The following is a 13,158-nucleotide window of genomic DNA, read 5'->3' as shown; positions in this document are numbered from 1 at the left end:
CTGTGGAAACCAAGGAAGTATCTGAATTCTCAGCTTCTGTAATTTGTGGGCTTTCAGAAGTTGGTTCCAGGCCTGGGTTTTTCTGGACGTGGCCTTGTTTTCTGCAGGCCCCCATGAGTCAATGGGGTCACCACGGCGGGTGTCACGGGCACCAGGGAACAGGCGTGGGCCCACAGGCCTGGATGCCTCAGGCACCTTCTCCAGCATCAGGCCTGCCCACCCCTGGCTTTGGCTCTGCCAACAAAATGGCAGACAGTTGGGACGAGAACCCTCTAATTTATTTAGGTCTTTTTTTTTTTAATTGCTATTCCCCTGAATTATATTCTTATAGCTGGAAATAGCCTGGTAGTTATTGTACAACGATTATGAAATGTGCTCAATGCCACCTAACTGTACATTTTAAAATGGTTGAAACAGTCGATTTTATGGTATGTGTATTTGACCACAATTAAAAATGCTAACCTGGATTTGGGATAAATGGGTTTGAATCACCAGCCCTGGCTCCCCTCAGCAGGTAACTCCAACTGTGAGTGAAGAGCTGGTGTCCTGGGTGGGTCAGAGCAGGGGTGGCCAGGCTGGCTGTGCCTTCGTAGCATCGTCCTCTTCTGGCCGAGACAGGCATCCAGGGGGACAGGGAGGGCTGGTCTCTCTGTAGCTGGTTCCTCTGAGCCATCCTCAACACTGCCCCCCCTCACCTCCCGCAAGCATCCTGGGTGAGGGCCTCTCTGCAGCCGCTCCCTGCCCCACAACAGATGAAGGCATCACTGGGACACGTGTCAGGAAGCAGCCCTGCCGAGTGAGCAGTGGAAGGGGAGGCAGTGCGTGGCAAGGGTTTATGGCCCGAAAGTCAGGCTCCCAGCCCAGCCTCAGGCCTAGGTTTGCCGAAGGGAGGCTCCAGGCCCTGCTAGGTGCGGCCAGCATCATGTCCTCTGCCCCACCTTCCTTCGGGCTAGAGGGCAGGGAGGCTGGTGGGCAGGCTGAGCTTCTGGATGAAGTCCCCGACGTGGGAGGGCGGGCCGTTCTGGTGCTTCACGTGGAGGTGACAGGCCTGTATCTTCTCCTCAGAAACAGACTGAACGGGAACTGATGGCTGTGAAGGACCGGCCAGCCTTGGGAGGCTGCCGCCGCTTGGAAAGGCCCAGCCCCTCTCTGCTGCCGCAGGCCGAGGCCACACCAGCCCCTGGCCTGCACAGGCCTCCATGCAGCCAAGCCTGCCACCACCCAGCCCGCCACCGCCCGCGAGCGGGGAGACGCATCTGCCAGTTCTCCTGCCCACAATGTAGGACTTCTCCTTTGCCTTCCAGTGAATAAATAGTTCAGATTTCATATTCATAGACACAGAATCAAGTTTTTAACATAAAAATCTGCCTATACACGTTTAGTAAAACGTCAGATTGCAGACACTTTTATTACATAGCAACTCTGGTTAGCAGTCCATGGTCTCTTACATCATCTCTGGAAACGCCCCGTGTCTGCTCTCTGAAGATCGCTGGGCCGCGCGTGCCTACACCTTCCACGGTCGGGCTGGGGTCACCACATCTGCAACCGCGGGCCTCCTTTGTGGTCCTCGAGGAAGGCAGCGCCTTTGAAGAGACCTTGGCCCTTTCAGCGGTGACCCGCAAACCGCACAGTGGGCTCGCCTCGCCTCCTGGGATGATCACTGCAGAGCCTGTGTTCCCGGCGGTTTAATAAACAGAGCGGGTATGTGGTTAGTGTCTGATGCTCACACTCTCGTAAGCTGTTACAGCAGTTCTGCTTTTTCATAGAGTTTGACTCATGGACCATAACTCTTCAGTGATCAGATCGACTAAAGAAACACCGGTCAAGCCTGATGTCCTGACCTATGTGCCGCTTTTTTTTCAGTCTAGACATCTTTAGAGAGGAAAATTGACAAGAGAAACAGGGATGGGCGATGGGAGTGAAGACCACAGCCGCTGGGGGCCTTCCACAGCCCTCTGTCAATACTCACTCCACAGCCGCCTCTGGTTTGGGAAGGGAGACCCAGGCTCAACCTGTCAGAGCAAGAACTGACGGGGCTCGGGGGCCTCTCGGAACCATCAGAGCCGGGGTGGTCCTCAGCACAGAGACCTGTGTGTGGGGTTCCCGACAAAGTCCGAGTCCTGGCCCCACACCTGGGGCCTGGCTGGTGTGCTGGACTTGGCTGGACTGGTCTTTGTGAGGTTTTTAAAGTTCTGTATTTATATCCCCGAACTTGGAAACACGATCTCTATGTTAGCCGAACCATCATATCCGCTTTTTTAATTGAGAAAAGTCACAGGAAGAGGTGCCTCTGTAACCCTGAGAAACTTGCTTACAAAGCTGTGCTCAGCAGTAAATCCCTGTATCCCCAAGACCAGCCACTCTGCAAGCAGCAGGTAAAGAGTAAAGCTCCCAGAAACCCCCTGCTGCCCAGAGCACCAAGGCCTGGGTGCTCCTCCTGGGCCGAGGCCAGTGGGCAGCATCAGGAGACCCCAGAGGGACGGCAGGGGCTGTGGTGAGAAATACTAGGGGTATTTCTCCACGGCCCTCCTCCTCACCTGCCCCCCAGAACCAGGCCAGGCAGGCACCGCATGGGCGTGGCTCCCAGCATGGAGGTGGTGCTCGCCCCTTCTGCCTCCGGGAGAGGCTTTTCTGTGGAAACCAAAAGCCCCAGAGCCACTGTTCCTCCCAAGTGTCTTCTCCCACTTGCCCGTCCCATGAGGGACCACCTCTCCTTTGATAAACAGGTCGCATGTGAGGGCTTGGCATGCTCTGCAGCCTGTTTTTGTGTCCTTTTCATGTTGGGTGTGAAGCTACTTAGCCCCAAAGCCTCTGTGGAGAATTGCCAAGAATGGCGAGCGGTTGCCTTCTATCAGAGAACAGACGCCTGGAACTTTTCCTGTAGTGTTTATGTACATGCAGATTAATTCACATATATCCATATGCAGCGGATGCTCAGTTGATGCTTTCCTGGTGAAGTGTACACCTGGCGTGCACATGAGACCGTGGTGGCACATGGGTGCTGGAGGTGGGCGGGGCCGCCGTGCGAAGCCAGCTCCAATGGCTGCGTCCCAGAGCCCTGTGTGCCCCAGCCGAGGGCTGTCTCTTCAGAGAGGATCTTCTTTGCTTTTCTTTTGTATTCACATGTCATTTACAACCCAAACAGCAAAGCACAGAAAATAAATCACATGGTGGACAAGTTCATGCAGGACACAGTGACCCCGCCTCAGCACCAGCTGGTCCTTAAAAGGTGGGAAAGTCACAGTGCTACCTGCGGGCAGGTCTTCTCACAGACGCGAGCCCTGCCCGACAGCCAGGATGTGCTGCACCTGGCCCCCCCACCCCCACCCAAGTGGTGAGACCACCCAGGCTGGCCAGACCCTCCTTCCTGTGCTCTTGGATCTGAGTGACTTAGGTGCGGGCTCAGCTGCATGCTTGAAGGAGACAGAGATAGTTGGGTCATCGAATGGGTGTCTGAAGATACCTGGGGCCCTGGGGGCAAAAGCAGGAACACAGCCAACCGGGCAGAGACGCACCCACGGCAGCCAGAGCCGGGGTGCAGAGGGAAGGCCCCGTGGCCAGGAGGGTCACTGCAGGTTTGCACCCCAGCAGAGGGTAGACTGTGATGTCGCCTCTGGTAGGAGGCAGTCTCTGGGCTGCAGAGCTGAGGGAAGTAGGCTGGGGCTAGTCTCTCCTGAAGAAAAGCCCGCTTTTGTAAGGTGACTAATCTCTCCCCTCGGCTCTGTCTGCACCTGGGCTCGTCAGAGACGGTGAGCCATGTCAGTGTTTCCTGCTGCCTGTCTTGTACATGGTTGGTGTATTGTACTTTTTACACGGGGTTGTAGATCCAGTTTGAACAGGTGAGACCAGATTGCCATTCTGATACAGGAAACCTGGATTTATGCTACATATACTTTCATACCTTGATTATGGATTTTCTTGACTATTGAGCTTTTTGATTTGGAAAGTGGGCTCTCTTTGTCGGGAGTCCTGGGGTCCTGAAGTGGAAAGCCAGGCTGGGGCACTTGTGGCACCTGGGGAGGGTGGCCCTGTGTGACCCAAGCTCCTTTCAAGGCTGACTGTCGGGAGCACAGGTGGGAGGTGGGCAAGGGTGGGTGGCATAGGTGGCACCTGCAGGCACTCACGGGCCCGGGAGGCCTTCCCACCTGAAGCCCTGCGTGTTGTCCAGGCCAGGACACAGATGCCGTGGGCTCTGTCCAGCTCAGCCTGTGGTCTTGTGGCAGGTCCTGTGTCCCCTCCCTGGGTGCCAGGCTGCCTTCTGCAGAGGCACAGCATCAGCTGTTGTGTGCACACCTTTGCTGACAGCTCCCTGCTTCTGCTGCCCTGTCCCGGGCCCTGCTGCCTCGTCTCCCTGTTCTCTTCTCGGACCAAATGCCTCCAGCTGGAGCGGCTTTTGTCCATTCAAAGATTGCAGCCCAAGTGGATAAAGGCACTTTGCAGGAGAGACGAGCCAGCCAAGGAAAAATCATAAAACCTGGAGTTTGGGCTCCTCCTAAAGCTCCTTCCCCCCTTTGCTATGCTTAGACTCACCCTGGGGTGGGGTGCCGGTCTTACCTTTTGTGTGACGACTAAACTGTGCAAGGCTCAGCTGTGTGCTAGAGAAAAGGCCTCTAGACGCGGGCAGCCCTTGCAGGCCGAAGCCAGCAGCTGCCCTGGTCAGGAGAGTCGCGGGCTGTGTCCTCTTCTCAGCCACTGGCCCCTCGTCCTGTGCTCCCACACCCGCTGCCTTTGCTTCTGTTCCCAGGAGCACAGACCCTCCCCACCTGCCTGCCCATGCCTGGGGGCTAGAGGACATCTGCCTGCACAGCAGCGCCAACACCGGAAAACGTGGGGTGAGCAGGGCCCCCTCTCTCCTCAGCAGTCCCCTCCCCAAGCAGGGCTTCAGTCTGGGGTCCCCCCCGTGTGTGTCCTGGCTCCATTCATAACAGCCGGGCCGGGTGACATGGGCTGGGGTGGCTACAGGCGACCTCGCAACAGACGGAACGGATGCGGAGTGGAGGATGAAGTGATTGTGTAGCATGGAGCTTGCTGCCCGGCTCTAGGTCTAGGTGAACCCACGGGCCTCGTGTGCAATTCGTTTCTGCTGGAATCTGTGTCCCCAGCTCTGGTCACACTTGGGGGCAGGGAGGTGAGGGCAGACGCAGCTTCCCCTCAGGGCTGACCTGGCATCTGGGTGGGAGGAGAAGCAGAGGAGCGCTTGCCTGGAGAGGACAGGCTGCCTGCTCTTAAACCTGTGACCGGCGTGCAAACCTGGCCTCCTCTGCACAGAGGTCCTGGCCGGCACCAGACTGGAGCCCGACAGTGGGAGCTCGCGTGGGGCAGAGGGCAGAGCGGGTGGGCGCCTGGCGCTGGCGGCTCTGCGGATGAGGGTGGGCCTGGCTCCCGCTCTCCCAGGTGCTGAGTCCTACCTGGGTTGCTGGACGCGGGGCATCGGTGCAGCCCCTCCCCTGCTGTCCTCGCCCGGCCAAGCCCCTCTGGCTGTGTCTCCTGGCAGGCAGGTTCTTGCGGGGAGTCTGGGCATTTACCTGGAGAGCGCGTCTTCCTCCAGGAGTCCACTCTGCCCCCCTGGGCAGGGGAGGTGAGAAGCATCTCTCAGCTGAGGCTAATTTACGACGTCTGTCCCTCCCCTTGGTGAGGGGACGGTCTGAAGGCCCCCATGTGACTGGAGCGGGAGGTGGACAGTCCAGGAGTCACAGAGGACAGGAAGCTGCAGGCCCACAGTCTGGTCCTTCCCGGTCAGGACCCTTTCAGGGTGCCTGCTTGTCCTGCGATTCGTGTTCAGGGACGCTGTCCCTCACCCTGGGTCCTGCCCCACCAGCTTTCCCATCCAGTTTGCTGCCCTTGTGGCCTGGAGAGCCAGCGCCCCCCTGGGTGGATGCGGCCTGGTCGCAGGCTGTAGGGTGATGCTGAGGGGAGAGGGGGTCACCCCTGAGCAGTGGGTTCCTGCCCAGCTCCCCAGCACCACTTCGTTCAGTGTGTCCAGGGAGCCGGACTGTGCCATCATTGTTGGAGACCCCCTCATCCCTGTCTGTGCAGTCGACTGAAAGTGCACTGAGCGCAGCCTCTGTGCCAGGCCAGAGGTTGCCAGAGGCGAGCAGGGTCTGTCTGCCTCCCTGGTGGCTGGTTTTCTGCCGCCCACTCACGGGCTGGTCTTCAGCACAGACCTTTTGTTCCCTGAGGGCGGGCGAGGGCGGCTGCGGGAGGAAGGCTGGGAGGGCAGGGGCAGCTGGCTGGAGGTGTGCTTCCTGCCCCGGAGCCGCCGCAGCAGCCATCATCTTGGTGCTAAGAGGCCACTGCCCTATTCTGTCCGTCCAGGGCCCTCCTCCTCCGGTGAGGGAGGCACAGGCCCACGCGGGCTGTCACCAGGCCTGGCGGAAGCGCAGTCCTCATCCCAGGAAGGTGTTTTTAACAGAAAGTTGGAACTTGCCTTTGGACGGCGGCTGTGCTGGGCCAGGAGGAGGGGGCTGCCCTCTGGGCTGAGTCTCCAGGCCTCACAAGGTCCCCTGTGGGGATGCTGCTATTTCTAAGATGCAAATTGCACATTTCCTAGATTTTTATATCTGTGGATTTGGATAAGGGAGGGGAACAGGGCCAAACTGCTTGTACAATTTGAAATGGGCCGAAATGGTACTTTAAATCTTTTGATTGCTCCTAAATAAAAATGTAAATACATTTCAAACCTGTGGACTGTTTTGTGGGGGAATCAGAAAAAAAGCTGAGAACACTGACATCTCTGGACTTACTCTGTAGGCAAGACCAGCAACTCGGAGGGACAAGCAGTGCAGTTTCCCTCGGGCTCTCCGGGTAAGTTCCAGCTCGCCGTGTCCAGCCGGCTGGGTCACGATAAAGGACTGCAGCACCCATGGACTGATGCTAAACAGAGGGAAACTGAGTCAGACCTAGAGCTGTCAGGCATCCAGTGAGAAGACACTTCCTGGAGGAAAACACTGAGAAACTTGTCATTTGCTAAGGAGAGGTTGGTAAATGAGCCTAAAGCCCTGGGGCCTTGAAGGAACAGGATTAAAGCCCAGCCTCTAATGTTCACAGTGATTGAACCTCACAGGGGATCCTAAAGGCCTGTGCCAAAAGGGAAAAAGGACCCTTGAAAAAGCCCCAGGGGCAGAGAGATAGTAAGGAGGGATCCCAGGTGGATCCCAGGTCCTGGTCCTGACCTGGCCCTTCTGGAGGCAACCTAAGTCTTAGGGAAGGAACTTTGTGTGGAATCTAAAGGAAGTCTTTGGGAGGAAGACCAGCTGAGTGTAGAACCTGAACAGCCGACCCACGGTAGCTGCAGGCTCGGCCGCTTGCGTGGACGGAGTGGACAGCAGGGGTGGCCAGGGGTCACTGCGGGTGTCCTGAGGCAGCTGCAGAGGCCTCCAGCAGGGAACAGAACCCCAGTCAGGCCCCGGAAGGGCCACTGAGGGCCCTCGGGCTGAGACCAGACTTGATCAGTTTAACTGATGTGACCTTGTTTTGTTCCACGAGCTCATTTGGTGCAATGACCTAATGCCACTTAAGAGTTGTTTTTCCCCCAAGAACTGAAATGGTGGGAGGGGATGAACTCAAGCTGAAAGGCCAGTGAGTGTCCAGCCCCAGGCCCAGCCTTGGGCAATGACGTTCAGGATGTGCCTGGTCAGGAGGGAGGCCCTGCCCTCAGCACCAAGACCACAGATCCTTGTCAAGGGTGGTGTCCCTGGCTGAGGTCAGAAACCACTCAGGCCTCCTCCTGGCAGGAGAGGTGGGGTGGGGGCAGGGGTTGGGGGTTGCTCTGGATGCAGAAAGCCCCTGCTCTTGCAGTCGGTGCTGTGTGTGAGCAGGTGGAGAAGCAGGCTACTCCCCACTGCGGGCCAGGACACTTCCACCCAAAGTGAGGGCCTCCCCCACAGCCCCCACCCCCATGCTGGGCCTCCTGGTCACTCAACCATTGTCAGGTCTGGAGGAATTCGGGTTAAGCTCAATCTGTGAACCTGCTCGAATCTGCTGCCACGTTTTCTGCTAGGAAGAAGGATCAAGAAACTTACAGGGAAGGGCGAAGGCAGGTGTCTCCTCCAGTCAGTGGGGCCGTGGGGCCGCCCAACAGCAGAGCCAGTGAAGGAGCAGGCCCGCTGGGTAAAATCAAAGTGGGCAGGCCAGTGACAGCGCGCCCGGGCCCCAGCCCAGGCCCCACCCACTCACCACCTCTGCCACCGCTGGTCAGCAAAGCTCGCTCCTGCCCGCGAAAATCTGGGAACACACGGGTCAGGAAGACTGCGTTAATCCCTGCCTACCACCTTCTTGTCCGAGGGGAAAGACATCCTCCTCCAAGTCAGACCACGAAGCGCCAAGAAAGCTGAGGCGACAGTGAGAACCTGAGCAGGGCTTTTGGCTACATCTAGTTCAGGGACAACAGGAAGCATCTCAAACTGTGATCCCAGTTCTCCAAGTGGGTGGTGCTCAGAGGGGCCTGCAATGGACCAGGACTGGCCCCAAATCTGAGAACTTGGGAAATGCATGTCTTGGTCTGACTTGTCATATAGGAAAGGGATACTCTGAACTGTTAACTCTATAAAAAACCTGCCTTGAGCTCGTCTTCAAAACCTTGGGCCTCTCCAAAGCCAGGGACCATACTTGCATCCCTATATACTTGCACACACCAGGGCCATGTCACATGATGACCATTTTAAGAACCAACTGATTACACTTACCTGTGTCTCTTCAACCATCACCCTCAGGCTTCCTGGGCCGGCATATTACGCCCATCCCCACCCATGCATCCAACAGGGAGGCAGCTCTCTTCTCTGTACAGCATCATTTTTGATCCACCAGCACAGACCACTACAAAAACAGCCACAGGAAGGGAAGGGCAGGGCCCTTTAAACCATATTCTAGGCACAAAGAGTTCGGCCCCAAGCTCTAGAGGCAACCCGAGTATAACCCAGAAACCTACACTTGAATGCTGTGTGGGCCTTGTTTTTAAAGGAGCAGTTTCTGCGGAACTGGGAAGGGACTCTGGCTGCTTGCAGGCGGGCAGCACTCTACGCTGCCTCACGCTCGGCACGTGAGCTGGGGCGAGGGTGGCCTCACACCGCGTCGCAGCTCAGAGGGAAGGCCTGCTGGACCTGGGAAGTAAAAAACCTCCTCACCTGCTTCTATTGCAGAATAACCACCAGGCAAGCAGCCCTGGTTAACACGTCTCTGGAGAGGAGCAGGGGTTCCCGCGCCTCAGAAAGAACTCAAGTTACAGGATAAAAGACACAAGAATAACTCTGTGTGGCAGTCAGATCTTAAGCGGGCAGCGTAGCGAACGACCAGCCTCAAGCCTGGGTTCAGCGGCAGGTTGGCGCGAGCTCAGGGCTGGCTGTTCTGAGGCACCTTCGTGCCCACAGGCTGGGTCTCTGGCCCCTGTCCTTAGAAGTGGGGCTGCACCCCTCCAGCCTTCCACACCTGCCTTGGATCTTTCCACCAGCCGGGCAGAACCTGCCATGGGTGCAGCTGGGTCCATCAATAACCAATGGCCTGTGCCCTGCAAAGCCGGCGGCTCCTTCATTCTTCCTTCCTTCCTGAGGGATAGCATCCCCCGTCATCTTTGCCTTTAAAGAAACCTGCGTCATCGGCTGGCTTTGCTCTGCGTCCTCGCCTCCCGCCCCTCGCCCACCGAGGCTGAGCAGCAGGAAGAGCAGAACGTCATCATGGTGCCATTGAGAAGTAATTCCACTTTTTACAGTCCTTTTCAGAAGGAAAGCTTTTTCAATAAAATTTAAAATTTTTATTAATATTTAAATTATAAACGAAACGTTGGCAACCATATATAGACATGTTTGCTATGGACAGCTGATTGGGAGGTGGTACTTTGAAATACCATTTTAGAATTAGTTTAAATAAATCAATACGTTTTCTGAGAAACTGTGATTTCCTTCGGTTTACAGTTCATGATATGGAAAGTTTTAATATAATGTTAAATAATTTATTGTCTATCCTAAAAGCTATAGAAAATGGAATCACTATTGGGATCAGATAATAACAAGGCTTGAATGGCTCAGTGGTTCTTCTGAAGAGTATACAGAAATCTTAAAAAGGTAACACTGGTAACTGAGCTGTAAATCCGTAAAAATAACAGATCTGCCACAGTGCGCAGATAAGTTCGTTCATTTTGCTTCCCCAGTCCCATCCCCCCACCAAGCAGCTTTCAGGTCAGAAGTGGAAGACATAGAAAATCATACATCCTATGTGAAGGAATGAAGGTCGTGAGAGACAGAGTGTGCAAAAATAAACTTTACAAGTCCATACTCCAACATCATGTCCGTCTATTGTCAGGACCTGATTGACTTCACAAACGCTCGAGATCACCCAGACAGCGTCCTCTTGCAGGGTCGTCTGGCAGACTCTGATCCAAGGTGTCTTGCTGTGACAGGGAAAATGCTCTTCACTCTGATTTGGGACTCACGGCTGGCCTGCTGAGCTGCTGTGGGAGGACATGTTCCTTTTGAGAGAGCGTTTCCTGAACGCGTGGCGGCCAGTGCCCAGCTAGACCTCTGCTGTGGGGACTGGCCTTTCCACTCTGGGCCCACAGGTGCCCATCAGTCCTGACCCAGCTGGCCTCTTGCTCTGGCTCTTGGGGGGCCGTGACGCAAACACAGGCACGTCCTCACTGATGATGTGGGAGGAGCCGCCTGCTGCCCAGTGCCCACAGACATGTGCCCCCTGGTGAGAAGGTCTTTCAGGCTTGCGCCCAGGCTGCAGGCAGGGGGCACTGCGGCCCAGTGGGTGCCCCAGGGCTGCTGTCCTCCCACGGCCCCGAGGCGCTGCAGCTGTGGCCCTGCAACCCGCTATTGCTCTCCCTGTCCCAGGTGGCACCCTGGGCCACCTTGGGCTCCTCCACAGGCCCCTCACGGCCTGGCTGCCCGATACTGCTGCCCTGCACACGAGGCTCTGTGTCAGTCAGGTGGGTGGCACTCCTGGTCATGGGCAGCGTGCCCTTGTGCTGTGCCCTGCTCTCCAGGCAGGCCCTGTGCTCCTCCGCCCGGGCTCCAGGACACCTCCCCTCCCTCCCTGCCTGGCTGGGGTTTAAAGCTGCAGGACTGTGTAAACGTTGACTCCGGAGCCCAGCAAGGCTGCTGCTGCTCCGCTCCTCTCAGGAATGTCAGCGGCTCCTGAGCCTCCTGTGCGGCCAGCTGAGGCAGCCTCTCTCTCCGAGAGGCAGTGGCCGTGGTGGTCCCAAGACGGAAGGCTCCATCCCCAGAAGGCAGGGCCAGGTGTGTGTGCTTCAAGGCCAGACAGTACAGTTTTTTGCCTTCACCCAAGGCTGGGACGTGGAGGCCCAGAAGAGGAATACATCTCATTAATGGCGTGCTTTTCGTCTAGCGTCCACGGCTGGAATCCGGGCTCTAGGTGGCGAGGCCAGGAAGGGCGGCCCCATAGGCCGCTTCCCTGGAACCAGTCCACGGCCCCCTCTCCGTGCGCAGCACGGCACCTGCTGCTCTCCGCGAGGCTGGGGCACAGCTAGAGGCGGTTGTCTCCGTTGACCCGAGTCCTGCGCGGGGCCCTGGGCAGGAGGAAGAGCATCCTGACGGGCAGCAGGTTGAGGCCCGGGGGATGGGCGAGGGGAACTGAGGGCAGCCAGCCACCCCCTCAGCCTCTCAGGACCCCTCCTCCAGGCCACCTCGCCCCCACCCCTCACCTGCGATCCCGACCGTCAAAATGGTCTGCGAGATGTTCCTGGGAGATGCGGAAGTCCTCGAAGGGCTGCTGGTAGCGAGCTTCGAAGGAGCCCTCCCGGGCTCGGCCGTGGGACAGCGGGCCCAAGTCGCAGCTCCGCTCCCGCAGGGACGCGCCCCCAAAGGGGCAGAGGTCGCCGTTCTCCTGCTTCGGCAGGGACACAGGGCTCAGTGGCTGCCGGGCCCCGCACCGCCCCTCTGCCCGCCCGCCCGCCGGTACCTTGGCGGGGAAGACGTCAATCTTGACGAGCAGGGAGGCCAGCTCCAGGCCCTCACTGTAGTTGTTCTTCAGAGGCACCGCTCTGTAGCCTGGGGGGAGGAGGCTTGGCCCTTAGCCCAGGGGGACGCCAGCAAGCGGCCCCACCCCTGAGCCGGATCACGGTGGGCACGGCGTGGGGGAAGGGCCCTCACCTGTCTTCAGACCCTTCACCGGGAAGGTAGCCTGAGCTAGGAAGTTCTGGTCACTAAACATGTCCTCCTCATAGACCACGAAGCGCAGGAAGGCGAACTCGGGGTTACTGATCTGGAAGTGGAAGGGCTTGGCTGGCCACACAGGGTTCAGTCCATTGTCCACTGCAAAAGCAAGGGCAAAAGGCCTCAGGCCACTGCCGGGAGGATGGAGTCACAGGTGCAGGTGGTCTGACATGCCCGGGGGTGTGGGGAGGGGAGACGTACCCACAAACTCCGTCTTCTGCTTGATGCTGTCATACTCGGCTCCAGCCACCTCGATCTCCACAAAAGGACACACGATGCCTCGGCCGTTCTTCGGCAGGTGCCGGGCCCCCAGTACCTGTAAGGCAGGCAAGGATGGGCCTGGGCTGGTCCTTCCGACTCACACCCGGTCCCCAATGAGCGGCAGAGGCAGTGCGCCCTCTGCTGGGCCCTCAGGACACTGCCCAGAAGTCCCATGTGAGTCTTTGCACTCTAACCTACCTTAAATCCATGTGCATTTTAACACGAAAATGTTTAAATTACTTCCCCCCGGGACAAAAAAGTAGAAATCTCTGGAAAAAAGACATGGTCACCCCCACTCTGTCCTCGTTTCTCCTTTGAGACCCACTCGGGCCCACACCCCCTGCACCCCACAGCACCAAGCCGCCCACATCACAGCGGCTCCCCTGGGGCCTCGAGAGGGCGGCATGGGGGCTCAGTGCTGTTCAAGCCCCCGTTCTAGCAAGTACCATCAAGCCGATTCCTGTGGCAGGGGCACCAGTTCCCTGCCTGTCTCTGCCCACTCTTGCCAGGCAGTGGCTATCCACGGTTTGGTATTACTAGACTGCATGACTCCTGAGTGCCAAGAACTGGCCACACTGAGCCCAGTCCTCTGGTGCAGGCCTGAAGCCCCACGCCCACCTCAGAGAATGGCTTCGTCTCCCTCAAGCTCCAGGATTGTCCAGCACCCCTCCCATGTCACGTTAGCCAGCCCCCCCGGCCCTGGAGCCTGGAACCAGCCCAGCAGAGCGCC

General features: G+C 57.7%; 2 protein-coding genes across 6 annotated transcripts in view; one reads left to right on the top strand and one right to left on the bottom strand.

The window, feature by feature from the left end:
• Positions 1-6,679, top strand: part of ZHX3 (zinc fingers and homeoboxes 3) — a 113,097-nt gene extending 106,418 nt beyond the window's left edge. For all 3 annotated transcript variants that reach the window (XM_018057872.1, XM_018057871.1, XM_018057873.1), the window contains exon 4: positions 1,066-6,679. In XM_018057872.1, the coding sequence (XP_017913361.1) occupies positions 1,066-1,076 (11 nt within the window). In that variant the 3' untranslated portion in view covers positions 1,077-6,679. The remainder of the gene's footprint in view (positions 1-1,065) is intronic.
• Positions 9,731-13,158, bottom strand: part of PLCG1 (phospholipase C gamma 1) — a 33,084-nt gene continuing 29,656 nt past the window's right edge. For 2 of the 3 annotated variants that reach the window (XM_018057868.1, XM_018057870.1), the window contains 5 exons: positions 12,369-12,483; positions 12,105-12,266; positions 11,914-12,002; positions 11,657-11,841; positions 9,731-11,521 (listed from right to left, as the gene is read on the bottom strand). In XM_018057868.1, coding sequence (XP_017913357.1) covers positions 11,479-11,521; positions 11,657-11,841; positions 11,914-12,002; positions 12,105-12,266; positions 12,369-12,483 — 594 coding nt within the window. In that variant the 3' untranslated portion in view covers positions 9,731-11,478. The remainder of the gene's footprint in view (positions 11,522-11,656; positions 11,842-11,913; positions 12,003-12,104; positions 12,267-12,368; positions 12,484-13,158) is intronic. The other variant, XM_018057869.1, reaches the window with a different exon arrangement.

This window comes from Capra hircus, chromosome 13, assembly GCF_001704415.2.
Source record: "Capra hircus breed San Clemente chromosome 13, ASM170441v1, whole genome shotgun sequence".
NCBI lineage: Eukaryota > Metazoa > Chordata > Mammalia > Artiodactyla > Bovidae > Capra > Capra hircus.
The sequence above is the reverse complement of the archived record's forward strand: the minus strand, read 5'-3'. Positions and strand labels throughout refer to the sequence as shown.